Source organism: Pteropus alecto, unplaced genomic scaffold, assembly GCF_000325575.1.
Source record: "Pteropus alecto unplaced genomic scaffold, ASM32557v1 scaffold7, whole genome shotgun sequence".
NCBI lineage: Eukaryota > Metazoa > Chordata > Mammalia > Chiroptera > Pteropodidae > Pteropus > Pteropus alecto.
In genome coordinates, this window is record NW_006494614.1 from 33,571,890 (window position 1) to 33,591,369 (window position 19,480).

At 42.3% G+C, this 19,480-nt stretch overlaps 1 protein-coding gene across 1 annotated transcript in view; it reads left to right on the forward strand.

The window, feature by feature from the left end:
* Nucleotides 1-19,480, forward strand: part of TRAM2 (translocation associated membrane protein 2) — a 69,371-nt gene that overhangs the window by 28,682 nt on the left and 21,209 nt on the right. The window contains exon 2 of the mRNA XM_006926440.2: nucleotides 8,957-9,020. Coding sequence (XP_006926502.1) covers nucleotides 8,957-9,020 — 64 coding nt within the window. The remainder of the gene's footprint in view (nucleotides 1-8,956; nucleotides 9,021-19,480) is intronic.

Consider the following 19,480-nt stretch of genomic DNA (forward strand, 5'->3'; position numbering starts at 1 on the left):
GTCTGTGTCCTCTCATCCTGTTCTCATTGTGTGATTCTCTTGCATAAAGATAATCTGTGCTTCTTGGCCAAAGCTTAAGGTTACTGGTGTCCTAGGCAGTTCTATTCCTTCTTGTATTCCCCTGTTGCTCAGCAGGCCTGGGGTGGGGGGCACCCGGCCCCCAGGCTCTTGCTCAGAGGCCAAAGTGCAGATTCATCAGTAAGTGGGGTATTGCGCATTGTGCCCCAGATGAGGGTGCCTGCATATTCCAGTCAACCTCTGAGGACCAGCTGTGAGTTCAGACTGGGGTCCAGACTCTCCCTTTGATGTTTGGTTTTCTTCCTGGGCTGCCTTTCTCTGTGTGTGAGGTCCCATTCGGCCTCCTGGGGAGCTGAGAGGCTGAGAAAAAGCACCATGGATTTTTACATGTTATTCAAGCTACCACTTTCAGTTAATAAAACAAAATTTTGTAATAATGTGTATTGCTATATCTGTGTGAGGCGGGAGGGAGATCTTTTTGAATTTGGTATTTCACCCTAAATCTCATTTGACGAGACTTTGTTTCTTCAATTTAGGAATATGGAGGGACCGGTTTGTGGCAGAGTGTGGGTAGTGTTTACCTCAGGCCATACTTTTGGAGGTTGATTTGTATTTTATATTTATCTATAGCACATTTTTCTGGAAACTCTTGCCTTTTACATTATTTTCCTTCTCCGCTTTGAAGACGATTTGGAACATCCCACTGTGAATATTCCTTGCTGAGGAACAGGGATATTTGAGTGGTGGGTGTTTTTCATTAACTTTCTTGGCCTTGATTTAATTCAGCTGAATCAAATCATCATCATTAAGCTTCACTTATCAGGTGCCCTCATGCTGGTGGTCCTTGGCGGGTCTTTGTAGACTCATGCAAAATGGGCTGGACGTCAGCCAGAATGGGGTTGTAATGCCTGGCCCCAAGGAGCAGGATGCATCGTAACACAGGATGTTAAGAAATAAAGGTGAGACAGAATCAAGATGCACGTGGTAGAGCTCCTGGGCTTGACCTCACCTTCCTGCTGTGTGTGAAAGAGTAAGGCTCTTAGTGGTATTTGAATGGTACCACAGTGGCCAATTCACTGGGACCCATCACTTAATCTCTTTCATCAGCACACCCCTCAGTGGTGTAGGGGTGTGTGGAAAGGGGGACAACAGAGATCGCACACCTAAGATTCCTATAGAATGGCTTATTTTAAAAAATCATTTATGTGCCTTCCAGCCCTCGTTTGCTCATTGTAAATACGAGTGGAGGTGGACATGCAGGGATAGAGCTTCTCTCTTGGTGCATAGACACCAACACCCAGAGGCATCTGAAGGCTCCCCGTGTGAACAAGCCTCATTTATGGCCCCTGGAGACCGCTTCGTGCTCTGTCACTGTGAACTCAAAGTTCATTTTTTCTAGCAAGCTCTAATCCACATGCCTGACTCTTCTGTCAAAATGTAGGGATCTACATGCTGATGTTTTGAGTAGGTAACTTTCTAGATGGTAGAGAATAATTAAAAGTGATTGCAGTAGATCACTGTCTGTCTAGTCTTTTCTTCCCGAAGAGTAAACAAGAAAATGAAGGCAAATTACACCGGGATCTGCTGGTCCAGCTACCCTGGGTCTTTGGGGCCCCTGAATATGAAATGAACCTTTCATTTCCCCAGATACCAGGAAATGCCATAAGTTTCTTGGGCCCTGGCACCTATTCTTGATGATTGCCAGTGATTAGTGACTGGCTGTCGGAGACACATCTGTGACAATTAAAATTACCCTCTCTCTTTGTGTTTCCTGCCTTATGGAGCTAAAGCTTCTTCAAAAACAGCAGCTAAAATGGCACTGGGATATATTGATGTAGTGGTTTCTTTTCTAAAATGTTACCTAATCTTAACTCACCAAAAATCACTTGCAACCTAAAATTCTACATTCTGAAACCCTTTCTTTTTTCTGTTTTTGATTTTTAATTTATTTTTAAGATGTCATTGCATCTGAACAGGTGGCTTTGGCCAAAAGTAAAAATGTTTTGTCCTATGTGTTTTATGAATATCCATCCATAAAACAACTAGTAATCTGAACTCTGCCATATGGTACAGGAGAAATACATTTTTAAAAACATTGATATTCTTAAAAGTTATTTTGCATGAGCACTTCTGTATTTTTATTTAGTTTTTAGCTTCTGTGAGGAATGGTTTACAGGTATGCTCTACAATCCAAATACGGGGAAAGCTATTGAGGAGAGGTAAAGGAGAGTGAAGTATATAATCAAGTAAGAGTATTAGATATATTGATCTAGGGCTCCTAAGGGAGAAGGTAAGAGTATCTATATATTAAGGCCTTCAGAGCAGAAATGTACTTTATTTTAATGTGGATGTATATGTTTTATTTTAGGCTGTCTGTTAGACACATAATAGGTCAAGTTCAATCTATAAAAGCATAGATGATATAAATATGCAGTCCTCTTAAAGTTTTAAATAAAGTCGTGAGTATGTAGGAAAGGGCTGTCCGTAGTCCACCTCCTGTTTTTCGGTACTTGATTAACTTCCCAAATTGGGGATGGATAGCATGGCAAGTTCAGTCTTTGTATGTATCTTTTTTTAAAAAGGTCAAGTTCAAAGATTTTTAAAACTATAAGTGATTTTTCTAAATTCCTCTTTATCCCAATATAAAGTTTAGACTTCGGGACAGATGAATATAATAAAGCGGTGTAATTTTATTGTGACTATTCCAATTAGAGATTTTTCTCATAAATATGTATTGTCGCTTTTTAATCTAATATGAAACGTGATCATGTTATTAATAGTCTATTCAGTATATGAACATGAGCTTGTAGAGAATCTGTTATGTGTGAGTTTAGCTTTGCTTAATTTTTATATTAAGGCAGTTTTTCAAGAGAGAAAACCAGAATCTCTAGGCATTACTAAAAGCCACACAGAAAGGTAGTGTCAGAACTCAGCCCCCTGGTTTCAGACGCTCGGCCCTCCGAGCAGCCTCTGGTCATCCAAAACGGAGAATTTCAGAAAGCAAGAGTGAAAAGCATCTTTGTTTCAGCTGTATCTGCCTTCTGTTGAGCGATGGAGGGGCTGCAAACCACGTACATTGAGTCCCAGCCATAAACAACGTGTGTGCAGGTGATGAGCTGAATGCTTGGGCTTCTCAGAAAGCAAGAACCTCGAGGAGCAAACACTTCAGTAAAAAAAAACGCTAAAAGACTCTCTTATTTAAAAAAAAAAAAAGAAAAGGAAAGGAAAAAAACTCTTCCACCAATAGGGCGTAACTTTCAAATGTTTTCCTGTCTGACTGAAATTTTCCTATCCACTGCCTCAGCAGAAAGATGCAAAATCAATTTGGGGAGAGCCAGAGTCAAGACTGTTTGGCTTCCTGAGAACAGGCTGAGTTGCAAGAGATTTCACTTGGCTTTACCTGTGCTCCTAAGGAAGAAGGAAACGGGTCAGTTATGGGGTTTCTGGTTTGGCCACACACTGCTCTTTGTGTTTCAGCCCTTAGGTGGGAGTGCTGGTGTTCAGGGGACAGAAGCAGTTTGGAGCAGAGCTGCTTCTGTGAAAACAGGTCTCATACTCTATCTTGTCCTTGGTCGCTCAACTACCAATGTAGCCCCTTCCGAGTGCCAACACGTGGCTGTGTCTGCTGAGAAAAAACTGAACCAAAGGATTGAATGCTACCTAAAAGGAATATGTTGAGAATACTTTCATCACAGTTCTTCTCTTTTACCTTTGGCGCTCACGTATCAACTTGCAGTGAAAAGAGAACAGATTGGGGCATTTGGAACCCAAGGTGTGCCCAGTGTCCGTGGCTGGCAGGCTGGTGGGTTAACTGGAGAGGTTAACTTACTTTCTCATTCTTTCAGACATAGGTGATACCTAGACCTCGTCTTCACAAGATGGAGAAGAGTAATATATTTAAACTTTTGAGACGATCTCTCAGCCAGTTGTCAGTGAAAGGCTGTTTCTGGTGTTGACAAATAAGTGAAATCAGGAAATGAGAGCCTTTTCGGGCTGAGGCCGGAGAGGACCTTTAAGGACATCCATTCTAACCACTTCAATTGGCCTTGTCCTTTCCATGTTTCTGTAAAATGGGGATATTGTTAGTATCCACGCTGTAGTCATTGTGAGAACTACGTGAGATCATTTATATAAAGCACTTAGAATTGTTCTTGGCACTGAGTAGGCACTTAATAACATTAATTGCCATTATTATTGTTGTTGTTAATGGATGAAAAACAAGTCCAGGGGTTAAAATCCCTTGCCTGAGGTCACCCAGCTGCCCTGCAGCAGAACTGGGGCCGGAGTCCAAGTTCACTACACTTTGCTGCAAGCAGCTGTTTCACCAGCATCCTTGGTCTCGTTGCAACCAAGAGCTCAGATTCGTGTGTCCCTAATAGAGCATGGCATGTGGAACGGTTTTGGTTTTATTATGGCTACACAAACATGCTCAATGTCATTGCCTTTGGGTTTGATGCCCTGTTTTAGTTAAAAGTTCAATGGTGCGGGGTTGGCGCTGTTTTTGTTAAAAGTTCAATGGTGCGGTGTGTGTGTGTGTGTGTGTGTGTGTGTGTGAGAGAGAGAGAGAGAGAGAGAAAGAGAGAAAGAGAAAGAGAGAGAGAGAGAGAGAGAGAGAGAGAGAGAGAGAGCGCGCGCGCGAGCCCCTCCTACATAATTTAGTGTTCTCCCTTTGCATTAGTGTATTAGCACATTGTCACTTTTGACCTTTCACCCGCTGAACGTGGCATTTAAAATGCTATTAAACTCAATAATGTTTCCTATAAACAGCTTTAGAGGGATGGGAAATAATTGAAAAGACATTTTTAATGGGTGCCTGTTTCTCAGCTCTCTGCTTTAAATAAGCCCAGCCAGTGCTTGCAGAGAAGAGATTATTGGTTGTTTTGTCCCTGGTCTGAGGCTGGGAGAGGGTTATAGAGTGAAGTTTTGGGGTTCCAAAAGACCTTTTAAAGCACAGAGAGTGGTTTTTATGCTGAAGAAATAGAGTTGCTTTTTTTGAAAGTTTTTTTGTTTTTTTAATCAGTGGACATGAAGGCTGATCACTCCTTCCTCCTTCAGATACACAATCTCTGAAGAATGAGGATCAGTTGCACTGGGGCAAACCTGAATACCAGCTCCATTAGGGCCAAAATTTTTTTAGCACTTTGTATTGAGGTATACTTTATACACTATAAAATCCATCCATTGTAAGGACAGCTTTATAGGATTTATCTGTGCTTGTTTTTAAAGTGTCCCTTCACTGGAGTATAAGTTCTAGGAAAGTGGGGATCTTACTTGCCTTCATTATCTTCAATCCATAGCCTGAAACAGTGTCTGGAACACAGCCAGCACTCAGTAAGGGCTTGTTAAATGAATATAGCGATTAAGTAGAAGAGCCAGTATTGTGCTGTTACGTAACCCTCAGCCTGTCATCCGTCCACATTTATAATTTTGTGTGTGTCCTCTCTTTCTCCCTGGGCTCCATCCCAGTGCTGAGCACGTAGTAGGTATCTCTATATGATACAGCAACAATCATTTGACCAACAGAGCTAAAGTGATTTAAATATTACTTAATAAGTTGTAGCTCTTTAAAAATTTTTTCACTCTTTCATCCCTTGGGTCAAGTTGTATAAACACAGTCCAAGTTATAATGTCAAAATAAAATGAAATAAATCCCATAAGAATAAATGCATAGGAAAAGCTTTCAGAGAATTGGCCCCAAACATGTGGAGGGAGACATGAATATGAGCTTAGGAAAGGAAGGAAAGCAAAGAACGTAGAATGAATATTGTGTTTTTTTTTTTAACATTTTTCCGAATTGCTTCAGATTTTTAAAGGATGTGTATATCTTTTGAAGTTAAAATAAAAGCGTACTTAAAACATCGATTAAATTAAACAAATTCTGTGAAGGACACAAAAGATTCTGAGACAGACTGGACAGAGAGGGCTGCTTCGAGAGGATGATGAGAGACAGGTTCTGCATGTGTAGCTCTCAGACTTGGCTGCACATTGGAATGCTCTGGGGAGCTTGCCGACATGCTGATGCCCCAAAGGGTCAGGCTTAATTGGCTGGGGGTGGCCCAGGCATAGAGAGCTTAAAAGCTTCCCCAGGGATTTGAATGTGCAGTCAGGGTTGAACACCAGCATGCTACACATGGAATTATAATGTATCTTAGAAATGGATTTTGGTCAACCTAAGGAAGCTCTCTGGGGGTTTGCATGGTTGATGGGGTACTCCAGGGGCAAGGCTGTGGGAACCACAGCAAAGCAGTTTGGGTAGGCACACATCACGTCACTGACCGGCACTGGCACTCACTTTATTCCCGCCCAAGGTTCAGAGCCCAGGAGAGGCTGTCTGATTGGTTAGTCTTCTGTCCTGGGGAGGGTATCTGGCCCCTTCATCCTTCCAGGAGGAATGCAGTCACCTCAGTGACCATCCTTCCGCCCCCCCCTCCCCCCAGCACACGCACCCTGCTCTCAGACACAGTTGAGGAGAATTGTTGCCTCAGGAAACTCTTGTGCCAGTCCAGTAAGAAGGGGGAGTGGATGCTGGTCAGCCAAAACGTCACGAGGCCCCCTCTACTCTAGTCCACTCCATGAACTTAAAAGATGAGTGTATTTTCTGAATGAAACCACATGAGAGATTTGTGCCCAGGGCACAGTACAGTATTGGGTAAATTTTTCTTTTTGCCTGCCCGCCTGCCTTTCTCCTCTCTCCTTCCTTTCTCTCATTTTGTAAAGCTTCTTCTGATCTTCTCTCATTTGATTTCATCCTGAGAAGATGAGGTCCACCCTTGAAGGAGTCATGGCACGCAATATAGATGGAGGGTCGGGTCAAGGATGACCAACATGGGCAGAGTCCAGGCAAGAAGAGGCCACCGTGGCTGGAGTGATAGTGGTGGTGGTGGCGGCACGTTCAGGTGGTTTAGCAGCTGGATGGGTCTCAGGGAGAAGGCTGTGGGTGACAGATAGGTGACAGCACTGAGGACCAAATACAGTTGAGTGAAGCAACCAGTACAGACTCAGCTTTTTATTTTTCTTCCTATCCAGTTAGTAGTTACTGAGCCCTTACTGTGTGCATGTGGGTTGATTACTTGAAAAGGGTATGAAAACAGACAACACGGTCCCTGCCTTCAAGGAGTGCTACCTGAGGAGAGCTATAAAGGAGCATATGGAATCGATGGCACAGTGGGGTGTGGTACAGGGCACTTCAGGTAGAAGAGACATCATACCCTATGAGCAGGTGGGGGAGGCTTCATGGAAGAGTTACAGTTGAGCTGGGTTATGAAAGATAAGTGAGATTCTGATCTATAGGGTTTTTTGGGGTTTTGCGGAGGGTATAGAAATAGGATACAAAGTGAGAAACCCTCAAAAGGAAGTAGTGAGTAGTATGTTTTGGCTGAAACAGAGTACATTTCTTCTAAAGAAATAGAAGCGACTAGATTGGAAGGAAGGTTGGGATTACTCTGAAAAAGGTGTTGGGGACAACAGTAATCAGATTTGGAGGTGGAGGTAGAGAATTCTGACTTGTATATTTGGAAAGGACTTTGTGTCTTCCAGAGCACCTTCTCATACTTAGTCTCGTTTGACTTTTTCCTTGTAAGCGTGACAACATGGCTGAGACAATAGCACACACACAGGAAGGCTTGTGCCTCACTCTGTACAAAGAGCAAATGACCCCCTGTAGAGAAATGGGTCTGGTTGATGGGGAATGTTTTGCTCTTTAATGGATAGAGAAGGCTAAGGATATACTAACCCCTCTCTGGGTGTTTCAGGAGTCCCAGTGACTTGGAGGGGCAGCAGTACATCATTTCTGGTTGTCATGCCGCTTTTGCCACGCCCAGTGTGTATTTACCACACCCACGGTGCATTGTTCACACCTTTTTTTTTTCAGAGGAGAAGCAGTAACTCTTTATGTTGAGGTGTCTCAAGAGGCCTCCTGGAAAAGGCCTGGGTCTTAACCTCCTCCTCACCTGGCCTCTTATGTGCTCCAGAACAGTATGGGTGGTGCTTCTCAGCCCCACCTGTGTATCAGAAACATCTGGGGAGCTTTAGACAATGTCACCCAGACCATCAGGGGTATTACAGATATCACTGATCTTACAGACAGGGAAAGGGAGGCTCTAGGTATAAGATGATTTACTTGTGGTTACATAGCCCGCAAATAGCAGAGACAGCATTGGAACCCAGGCAGCCAATTCTGTTCTTGAGTCCAAGCTTCGACACCCCCCCACCCCTGCCACTGCCATTTTGTAATCTCCTCCCTAAATTGCCAGAGTACTGATTTGGCTATTAATAACCAGGTGACAAACGCAGTTTTTGGAGAGTGCAACTAAGATTTTAAAGGCAGCTTTTGAAATAAACAAACCAGCAGTGCGGGGGGTTATGTTTTGCCCCATGCCCCACAGTAGGGTAGATGTGAAATTAGCAGCTGGAATTCTCTGTTTCTTAAGCTCAGATTTAGACTTTTGGGGCCGCTGTCCACTGTGCAGTTAACCAACATGCTTGGGGAAACCTCAGCTAGGTCCTAGGCTTCCAGAAAGCTGTGATCTTATTTTTTATTAGTTTTGGGCTTTCGTAATGCTGGCTACCTAGAATTAACTTAATACTTGAATGAATGAATGAATGAATGGCTGACAGATGTGTACCCTTAGCTTGTGAGCTCTCAGCTGGCCATGCACAGCTTGTTTCATTCTATCTGCAGTGATTCGAAGTCTAAATACCATCCAGGGTCCAGGATTGTTTTGTTTGTTTTTAGTGCAGGTAGTGGGAGGGATGTTATTAAAGAAAAATGAAAGAAAAAAAATGATTTTAACTCTGATTTAGGTAAAACCCTTCATTGGAGAGGCCTGTGTGTCTGAGATATAAAAGAGGTGGGCCCTGGGGGCTGGTAGCAGGCTCCACTTGATTCTTTTGATGTGTCCAATACACTAAATTGGAACTTTTTTCCTTTATGTTACAGGTCACTGCCAAGACTGCCTTCCTATTTATTTTACCTCAGTATAACGTTAGTGTGCCTACAGCAGGTAAGCAAAGCACTAGTTTCTTATCTTTCCCTGGCCCTGTTAACTCTGAAGGACTTGGAAAACTTCTTTTTCCTGTGTACATGTATGATCTTTTTAGATATTTGAACTCAGCATCCAACATCCTACCACTGTGATGATACAGCTGCAGGCCACATCCAGCCCTCAGGCCTACCACCAGGCATCAGGCATCGTTCCTCTTTCTCATTGCAAAGCACTGGGTACCCTCTTGATGAATAGAGAAGGAAGTTTTATTAGCTGAATCTAAATTCTCTTCATTTTTTAGTAGAGAGGTGAATTGTCTAAGCTTTAAGGTGAGATTCCTTTCTTTACCTGGCTCTACCAATGACTAGCTTATGGACTTTGGGGACAAATACCTTAACCTATGGCCTATGGAGGATGTAACCTTGAATTTTTTCTGGAATTGCTTGCCCCATCCCCCTGCCTCTACCAGTCCCTGTAGCCAGGCTCTGAGAGAAGTCACGCTTCTGGGGCAGCCAAGTCAGTTCCTTCATATGAGAATCAACTAAGGGATCCTGGCAAGAGAGGATGAAAACTTCACGGTCATGAAAGAAGGGACAGAAAACGTCATGGCCAGCAATAGTAGTCAGGAATCCAGGCAAATGCCTGCTGGTCCCAAGGCACCCTCCAGCACTGGTGAGCACAGTGGATTATCTTGCTCAATGGCATGTGGTCCACGGTCAAAGTCAGGCTTCTCTCTCCTAGCTCTTAAAAATCTTAGTAACTAAGACACCCCTAGACCCAGCTGTACTTATGCTTTACTGATTTTAATTTTTTAAGTTTTTTAAAATCGTGGTAAAATATAGATAACATACAATTTACTATCTTAACCATTTTTAAGTGTACAGTTCAGTGGCCTTAAGTACATTCTCAGTGTTGTACAACCATCACTACCATCCATCTCCAGGACTCTTCATACTGCAAAAGTAAAACTCTGTACCTATTAACTAACAACTCACAATTAAGCCCCTGCCCCAGCCCCTGGCAAACACCATTCTACTTTCTGTCTCTGAAGTTGACTGTTCTAGGTACCTTGTGCACGTTTAATCACATAGTGTTTATCTTTCTGTGACCGCTTAAAATTTAATTTTAAATAAACGTTCAAAATACATTTATATGAGTGATACATACCTTTTAGAGGAGATTTATAAAATACAAATAAACATAAGATAAAAGTCACAAATGACCCCACCATCCAGCAAAAAACTACAGTTAACATTTTGGCATATTGATTCATAACCCACTTCTTCTGCTATTAGTATATCATGAACCTTTTTTCCATTTCACTAATTATTATTCCATTCCATAATACATTTTGAAAAGCTGTAGAGTATTTCTTAATGAGGATTACCGCAAATTTTCTATTCAGTCCCATATTATTGGATATTTAAGTTTCTAGTTTTTATTTTGTAAACAGTGCTACCGTAAACATTCTTGTGTCTAAATTTTTGCATGCATTTGTGATTATTTTCTTAGGATAAATTTTTATCACTGGAATTTCTGGGTCAAGTAGTATGTAAATTTTTAAAGTTTTATATACGTATTGCCAAAATACTCTCTGCCATCTAATTCTAAGGTTATGTGATAAGGAAAAATAAAAGTCATAACAGAAGATGTTTCTGAGAAGCCGTATTTGAGCTATGTGTAGGAAGTTGTATTGGGGGTACAGAGAGACAGTCTGGGCAGAGAGATCAGCACGTACAAATGTGTCAACCGAGGAACTACCACCTTGGCACGTTTAGTAAATGAAGGCCAGTGTGACTGGAGCCAGCTAGGTTTGGTATTTTTCTAGGGAGAGGCTATTGAGTTCTGCTCCTGGAATCCTGCAGGCCAGAACAAGGCCTAGGTAAAGGTGAAAGAACATTAAAATTCATACTGAATTGAGGAGATTTCATTTACTTCAGAAAAAAAGAGAGGACAAAGCATCGTTAAATAGCCTATCTTTTGTTTAAATCTTGTCATTTGGAGCTATTGGAAATACACAATAAGCAAATAATCAAGAGAGACAATGAAATCAGAATAGCCTGCTTAATTTTGTTTTGAGCTCTTTAACCACCAGCCCAGTAGAGTAATGTTTGGTTTGTAAATACTAGAGGAAAGCAAACTTCTCGTGGGAAAAAAACAGTTCACAGTAATGGGTCTGTTGAAGTTGTGAATTTTAAAACCCTTCCCCCAATCTCTTTAAGGCTGGAGGTGCTTGGAAATGTATCCTTGTATGACCAAGGTGAATTCTGATTTCTAAGGTTTCTTCTTTAGATAGTGTGTAACTTGTTCAAATGTTTAATGTTTAAAATTTGAATTTTAGTAGAGCAGTGGTAGAGTACTTTTCATACCAAGTACTCTACCATTTCTAAATCCCTGTGTCTTCCAAACTGAGGTTTTCAAGTTTTTATGGAAAATAGCTAATGGTAATGTTGATAAATTTTCTTGCCTGTTTTGTGTTGCTCCCACTTCTACTTACTCCCTTCTTCCTAGCTCCAAGCATTTGTTTATAGGACCTCGGTAACAAAAGCACCACAAACTGAGTGGCTTCAACAACAGAAGTTTATTGTCTCACGGTTCTGGAGGCTAGGAGTCAAGATCAAAGTCAGCAGGGCCATTCTCTCTCGGAAGGCTCTAAGGGAGAATCTGTTCAGGCCTCTCTGCTAGTTGTTGTAGTTCTCCGCTTGTGGCAGCGTAACACTGATCTTCATATGACATTCACTCTGTGTGCATGTCTGTCTCTGTGCCCAAATTTCCCCTTTCTATAAGGACATCAGTCATATTGGATTAGGGGCCCATTCTCTTCTACTAATTACACTTGCAACAACCCTGTTTCCTAATCAGGTCACATTCTGGGGTGCTGGATATTAGGACTTCAATATACAGATTTTGTGGAGACACAATTCAACGCTTAACCAGCCATGAATGTATGCTTTTATCACATTATAAGTTAGTTAAGTTTAAGCTTCATTCAGAGACATGAACCGAAAGAGGATATGGGCACGGTTGTTGGAGTAGGAAGTGGTGCATCCTGGTGGAGCATCAGCATCCTTGTGGTTTTCTTTAAGGTCAACAGTGATGAAGCAGGAAATGTTCCTTGTTACCTAATCCCTACTCTCTTTTTTCCCCACTTTGCCAGAAATAAAAATGCAAGAATACCAGTTAAATTTGAATTTCAGATAAACGACAAATACTTTTTTTTTTTTAGTGTAAATATATCTCAGTATGCAGGGGACATAATTAACTAGAAAATTATTCTTCATCTGAAATTCAAGTTTAACTGGCCGTCCTGTATTTTATCTGCCTACCATACACTCTGCCCAGCTCTGGCAAGAAATTAAACATCGTGTTTCTGGTCTTAACCACTAGATACTCTGCTGCTTCTTTCTGATTAAAGTACCGCAAAGCCTCTGTATTATGGCCAGAAACATATAGACTGTAAAAGGTCAACAAAGACGAGAGCTTTGATTCTTCACACAGACTCAAGGCCTGCTGGCTTCCCTTCTGATGTAGAACAGGTGACCTCAAACAGGCTAAGCATTTACAAGGTTGTTTTGCATTGTGCCACTAATTTGCTGAATTGTCTGGGACAAACCCCTTTTCACATCTGGGTTTCCATCTCTCATCTGCAAAATCGAGGGCATTGATAAGTCTCAACTCCAGTACTTCTTGAAGACAGGAGGCCCTGGGAAGCCTCCTAAGCACTTGCTACTCACTTTGTCCACAAACCCACACCATTGATTTCACCTGGGAATTTGTTAGAAATGAAGCCTCTTAGGCCCCACCACTGACCTACTGGGTCAGAACCTTTAAGTCGGGTGATTCCTGGTTAAATTCTGAGAATCACTGCTCTAAGTGCCCTGGATAAATAACTCCAAGAAGGGCTTTCAAATGACCTCATGCTTCTAACCCCAAAGATAAGACAGGGCAAACCACAAAGTCCATTGACTCATTTGCATCTTTCTTTCGTCTTCGAATTTTGGGTTTTCTCTAAGTGTTTGGTCTGAGGGGTTGGGGGAGGTGGAAGATACCATTGAGTGGATGTGGTTTCATGCTGAGGCTGCTGCTCCCTCAGGAATCATAGACATGTTTGCAAGGCAATGTGGGTAGAAATCAAGGTAGCTCTGATATTCCTGAGCCTGCCTGCTGCTGCACACCTAGAGCAAAAAAGGCTGAGGGTAGGGGTCCTCTTCCAGAGAAGGGTTTGTTTTGCAGTAATCAAAGGTGACAAGGACCCATCCACAGGCTCTGTTGGTCCCAGCTGGTTTTATGGCCACCAGCTGCTGTGTGGCATTTTGCAGCTAGAGATGAAAAGCCCAGGAACCTCCCACACCATAGCTTGGCCATTGTTCTCACGGCCCCTTCTAGGATGAGACACACTGCCCTGTAAAAACAACCACAGACAGATGGTTTTAAAGCCTCATTCAGCTGAAGGCCTTTGTCCAGGGCTCAGTGTGTTTTTGTTCCCTGTGCTGGCTGGCAGGAATTAGTCTTGTCTTGTGATTGTATCATGTACTTGGAAGATTGGCACCACATATCAAACTGAGCCCCTCTTTGTAAGATGAGCTTGGGGATGTAAAAGGGAAGAGACAGGTGGGCAACGATGCCTCTGGGGATGGAAGTCTTACTTGATTACAGAGGAAAGCTGTCCAACTCAGACCTGTGGCCTATCCAGCTGGAGGAGACTTGAGACTTGTGTAGGTTGGCTTGATCCTTTTACAGCCAGGGCAACTGAGGTGCAGAGAGTTGATTGACATTCCCAACAATATACTAGTAAGGACAGAGGAAGGGCTGGGCTGCTCACACCCCAAGCAGTCCAGGGCTCAGGGAAACTGTGGGAAAGTTAGGTTTGCCAGATGGGGTGGTGGGCACAGGGGGAACCCAACCAGGGAGGCAGAGATGTGGCTCTGTCCTGGTCCCTTGGGCCAGACAGTCACCGAGATCCTCTTTGACTCTAAGGTTCTATCTGTTTGAACAAGAAAAAGTAAACCAGACCTCAGTGTCCCTGGCCTTATTGGAGGCCATCTGAAAAAGAGTGGGAGCTTCTGACCCAGGACTTACAGCTAACTCTGGACCTTTTTTTTTTTCTTCAGTAAAGAGACACTCCTTATTAAACTTACTATCTTAGTCCATTCATTCTGCTATAACAAAGTGCCACGGACTGGGTGGCTTATAAACAACAGAAATTTATTACTCAAAGCTGGAGGCAGGAAGTCAGATCAGGGTGCCAGTGTGGTCAGGTAAGGACCCTCGTCCAGATCACAGACTTCTTGTTATATATCTTCAATAGCGGAAGGGGCTAAGAGCCTCTGTAGGGTCTCTTAGAAGGCACTAATTCCATTGATGAGGTTTCCACCCTCATAACCTAAGCGTCAGAGGTAGGTCCTTTGGGAGGTGGCCCCTGGCATCAGTAGCATGGTTAAGAGTCCTAGGGCTCAGCTGCTGTGTCTGTAAATGGGGCTAATAATACTCAGGATTACTGTGAGGCGTAAATGATGTCACTTGTAAGACATGCTCACTACAGTGCCTGGCACAAAGCAAGTGTTTGTGTTATTCTAAATGAGCACCCTGATGGGAGTGCTTTTGTGTGTATGTTGGGTGGTAACTGTTTTGTTCCTTTAGTTTTGATTCTCTCTTTTGGAAGCAATCATAATGGTCTCATCTTTTTGCGTAGCATTTTACAGTTTATAAGTCAGCTGTCTCTCATTCTTATAGCTTTGCAAGAAAAGGTAGATAGTATTATGCCCATTGTCCAGAAGTGGTAACTGAGGCAGAGAGACCCTGGACCCCATGATAGGAAACTGGCAGCTCCAGACATGAGCTTCAGGTCTTTTCATGTCTGGTCTGGGCCCCCTGGGAAAAAACAGAGCAATGAGGTGGGGAAGACACCATTTTTAAAATTTTATTCATACAAAGCCAGAAGAATTTGAAGATTTATTTACTTAAAAAATATTGAATAGAGGATAACATTCATGTGGTGGTTCAAATATAAGTCTGTACAGAAAGTCAGTGAAAGTCTTGTTCTCACCCTTCCTCCCTTCCTTTGACACCCCAATCCCCTGTGGGTAATCACTGTTGTTCCCCTGTGCGTTCTTACACAATTTCTTGTGTCACCTTCCAGTGTTTCTTTATGCAGATACAAATGCATATTTTTCTTCCCTTTCTCACATAGCAAGTAGAATACTGTATGTTCTGTCTATACCTCGTTTTTTTCCCCACTAAATAATGTATCCTGGGTATCATTTCATATCAGTACTTAGAGAACATCATCATTTTCTTCAGAAATTTTATCTAGGTATAACACATGCAATAACGTGTACATATTCTTAAGGATACAGCATGATGAATTTTTACATATGTGCACACCTGTGTAGCCATCATCCAGATCAAGGTACAGCAGTCCTGGCCTCCTCAGGCTTCTCCTAGTCAGTAACCCCCCAGAGCAACCACCGTTCTGCTTTCTAAGTCTCCTTGTTAGTTTTACCTCTTCTTAATCTTCTTTCTTTAATTTTTAAAGGCAGCTCCATTGTTTACATCAGTGCTTCTTAAATTGTAGCAGGCATCAGAATCACCAGGAGATGCTGTTAAATACAGACTCCTGGGCCATATTCTGAGAGTTTCTGATTTGTTAGGTCTGGAGTTGGTGTGCAAGAATGTGTAGCTCAGCTCACAGATCATGCTGATGGTGTTGGTCCACAGCCACACTCTGCAGTGTGTTATAACTATGCCTTATTTAACCACTCCCTTGAAGATGAAAACAATTGGGGTTGTTCCCATTAGTTTATTGTTAAACACAGTGCTGCAGTGCATAACCTTATGCACATATCATTTTGTAATGCCTGCCATTTTGAACATGGCAGGCATTAACTATAAGATAAATTCCCAAAAGTGGAATTGCCACATCAAAGGACTGGCACATTTGTAATCTTGATAGAAACTGCCACGTTACCCTTCTAAAGAAGTGGTACCTTTTGCATTCCCACCAGTAGTCTGTGAGAGTCTGTTTCCCCACAGCTTTAGCAAGAGTGCATTGTCAAGCTTTGGATTTTTGCCAATCTTATAGGTGTGAAATGATATCGCATTGTAGTTTTAATTTGCATTTCTCTTCTGTGTAAGGCTGAGCATCATTTAAATGGATAAGGGCCATCTGTGGTTTTTTTCTTTCTGCGAATTGTCTGTTCATAGCCTTTGCCCATTCTCTGTTGGATTTTTTATCTTCAAGTTCTAGGAGCTCTTTACATATTAGTAAATTAGCCCTTTGTTTATGATCTGAACTGTGAACATTTTCCCCTAGGCGATCATTTGCCTCCTGATTTTGCTGATAGTGGGTTTTTTTCAAGTCTAAGTTCAGATAATATACATATATATTTCACATTATTTTGAATCTTTCAATATATTATAAGATTCAAAATAATATGAAAACAGAGTTGGCTGTAAGCACAGAAACCATAAAAAAGTAAATTTTACAAATCCAGATTTGAAGGGGTGAGGAAGGAAACTGGTTAAGAGAGAAGCATCTAAGTTGTACATTGATGTTCCTTAAACAACCAGTTTTTCAGGCACAGGTAGAAGTCTCATTGGCAGATGTCTGAACTCTAAGAAGATATGAAAAACACAAGTGGCCATCAACCAGCTCAGGTCATGGGGAGGAGGTCATGGGGAGGAGGTCAGAGCCTGCACGGTGATATCAATATGCGATCGGCACATGTAAAGGCATGCAGGAGAAGTGCTTGCAGGTGACATCAGAGGAAACAGGAAAATACCTGTTAGTCATAGGAAGCAAAGCAGGAGGTCAGTAAGGCTGTTACTCCTGAAAAGGGACATCTGATAACAGGTTGTCAAAACAACCAAGCCTCTTTATTGATTATTTTAGCTCTCTTTTAAAACCGATCAGAGATAAGCAAAGCAAATGTCAATTTTGATGGGAGACGGGATAATTTATCTATAGTGAGAAGATCATTACTGAAGATGTTTTCTTCCAAACCTAGATTTATTTCTTCTGTAGGGCATATTGACATACTTCTTGGGGGTGTATAGGAAGAAGACTCATAGAATATTGGTGTTGGAAAGGTATCAGGGTCATCTAGGCTGGAGAGTGCAAATTGGTGGCCTGTGATCAGAGTTGGCTTCAAATGTGTTTTCTTTGGCCAGTTTCGTGCTGGCCCATAAAGTGTTTTTAAATTTTTTGAATTAGTCATCAATATTTTAAAATCAGATGATTTCATGTGAAGATGATTTCTTTGCTTCTAAAATATTGAGAATCTGGCCACATTGGGCTGTACCCTTCCCATGGCCACAGTGGCTGAGAAGTACCTTCCCCACTCCCTCCTTCATCCCTCTGGGACATGTGTTTTGCAGTTTTCCACAGTTACCACTTCTCTCTAGTGTGTCCCTGACATTGAGACTGTCGGTCACCATTTATCCCAGTTTTAACTGTTGTTTTTCTTTTCTTGAGGTTAAAGGAAAGTGGATATTTCTTAAACTTGTTCCTCTCTCTAAGTGAAAATGTGAAGGGTAGACCAAGAGGATGACATGTCGAAGGAAAAACAGTGGAAAGTATTTTGGAATCAAAGACTATCCTATTTAATGCAGCAGACCTCTGTGTCGCAAGGATTTATCTTAGGACACCTGGACCACTTTGCTCATCTGTGTTACCCGCCTGGTCTCTGTAGGCATTTTGCTGCAACTTGCGACCAGAATCACCTTCTTGGTCTAATAGCTCAGAGATATGTTGACACTTTCTCTTCTAAAAAATCATGATAGGTTACTGCCAAGCCATTGCTATTTTTTCTTTGAGGGATCAAGTGAGATATAGGGGCAATGCTTAAAAGAGTAGGAGCTTTAACTTGGTAGTGAGTGGATTTTTATAAGAATTAGTGGGCAACCAAACATTTAAAAAGAAAAAAGAATCAAAAACATCAACTTATTTATAGACTCCTAGAACACAATGTTACAGCTGCCATAGCGCTGTCGAAAGCAGAAGAGGCCAAACCAATTTACTTTCTTGCTCTGATCAAAAGTAGGAAGATAGCAGATAAGGGGAAGCAGTAGAGATAATATATATGAATCAGAGCAGAGCTTCGGAGTGTTTGCTCTGCTGCTGCTAGTTAGGGGTTGTAGGAGACAGAGATCAAAGGAGCAGCTTCTTACCAGAAAGGACATGGGATCCAGGGAGGGCACGAGGGGGTTGGGTTGACCCCGAGGAGGCTTTTGGTCACTGGGAGACATGAGAAATGGCCCATGTCCTCTAATTCACTGAACCCTGTTTCTTCATCAGTTTTCCTTGCCTGTCTCATGAGATGGTTATGAAGATAAAGCAAGACAACACATGCTGAAGAATTGTGAAACTGTGGAGGGCCACAGATTACAGATGAGATTCCAGAAAGAACTTAAGAATCATTCCCCACAGCCAGTACATCAGCTGTTTTTTTGGTTCCATCCCCCACATCTATCTGAACTTGTCTTCTCTCCGCCGCTCTGCCACCATTCTGGTGCATGGTACCCACCACGCCCTTGGCCTGGAGTCCCTGCAGGTGCCTTCTGACTGCTCTCCTAGCTTCCACCCTTGCCTCTCCAACCCATTTCACATGCTGCAGGAGAGGGATCTTTATAAGTACCTAGGTGACTAAAATCCTCCAGTAGCTTTCCATTGCCTTTCAGATACTTTGCCGTGACCTGTAAGGGGGCCCTTTGTCACAAGGCCCTCCCACCTCTGCTGCCTGCCCCACCCCTGCTCTTCAACTTCACTCCATTCCTCAGTCCATCGGCTCTTCCCGCAAAGGGCCTGCACTCCGCCCTCACCAGCCCTCTCCCCTTGCACACCTTGACTTTTGTGCCCCTTCCTGGACCACCCTTCCTCGACCACCCTCTGCTCTTTGTTATTTCCCCCTCAGTCTCAGTCCACGCCAGAGCACTTATTACACCTGGGCACTGGTATTTGTTTTTTATTAAATTATGGTAAAATACACATAATACAAAATTTACCATCTTTACCATTTCTGAGTGTACAGTTCAGTAGTATTAAGTGCATTGTTGGGCAACCAGTCTTGCAAAGCTGAAACTTTGTACCCATTAAATATCAGCTCTCCATTTTCCTTTCCCCAGCCCCTGGCGACCACCATTCTCCTTTCTGTTTCTGTGAGTTGGACTGGTATAGGAACTTCATATGATGGGATTGTACAGTATTTGTCTTTTTTTTTGACTGGCTTATTTCATTTAGCATAGTGTTCTCTAGCTTTATCTATGTCATAGCATATGACAGGATTTCCTTACTGTTTAAGGCTGAATGATATTCTATTGTATGTGTAGACCACATTTTGTTTTTCTGTTTACCTGCTGAGGGACACTTGGGTTGTTTCTCCCTTTGGCTGTTGTGAGTAATGCTTCTATGAACGTGAGTGTACAAATATTTCTTCAGGATCCTGCTTCCAGTTCTTTTGAGTATATACTCAGAAGTGGAA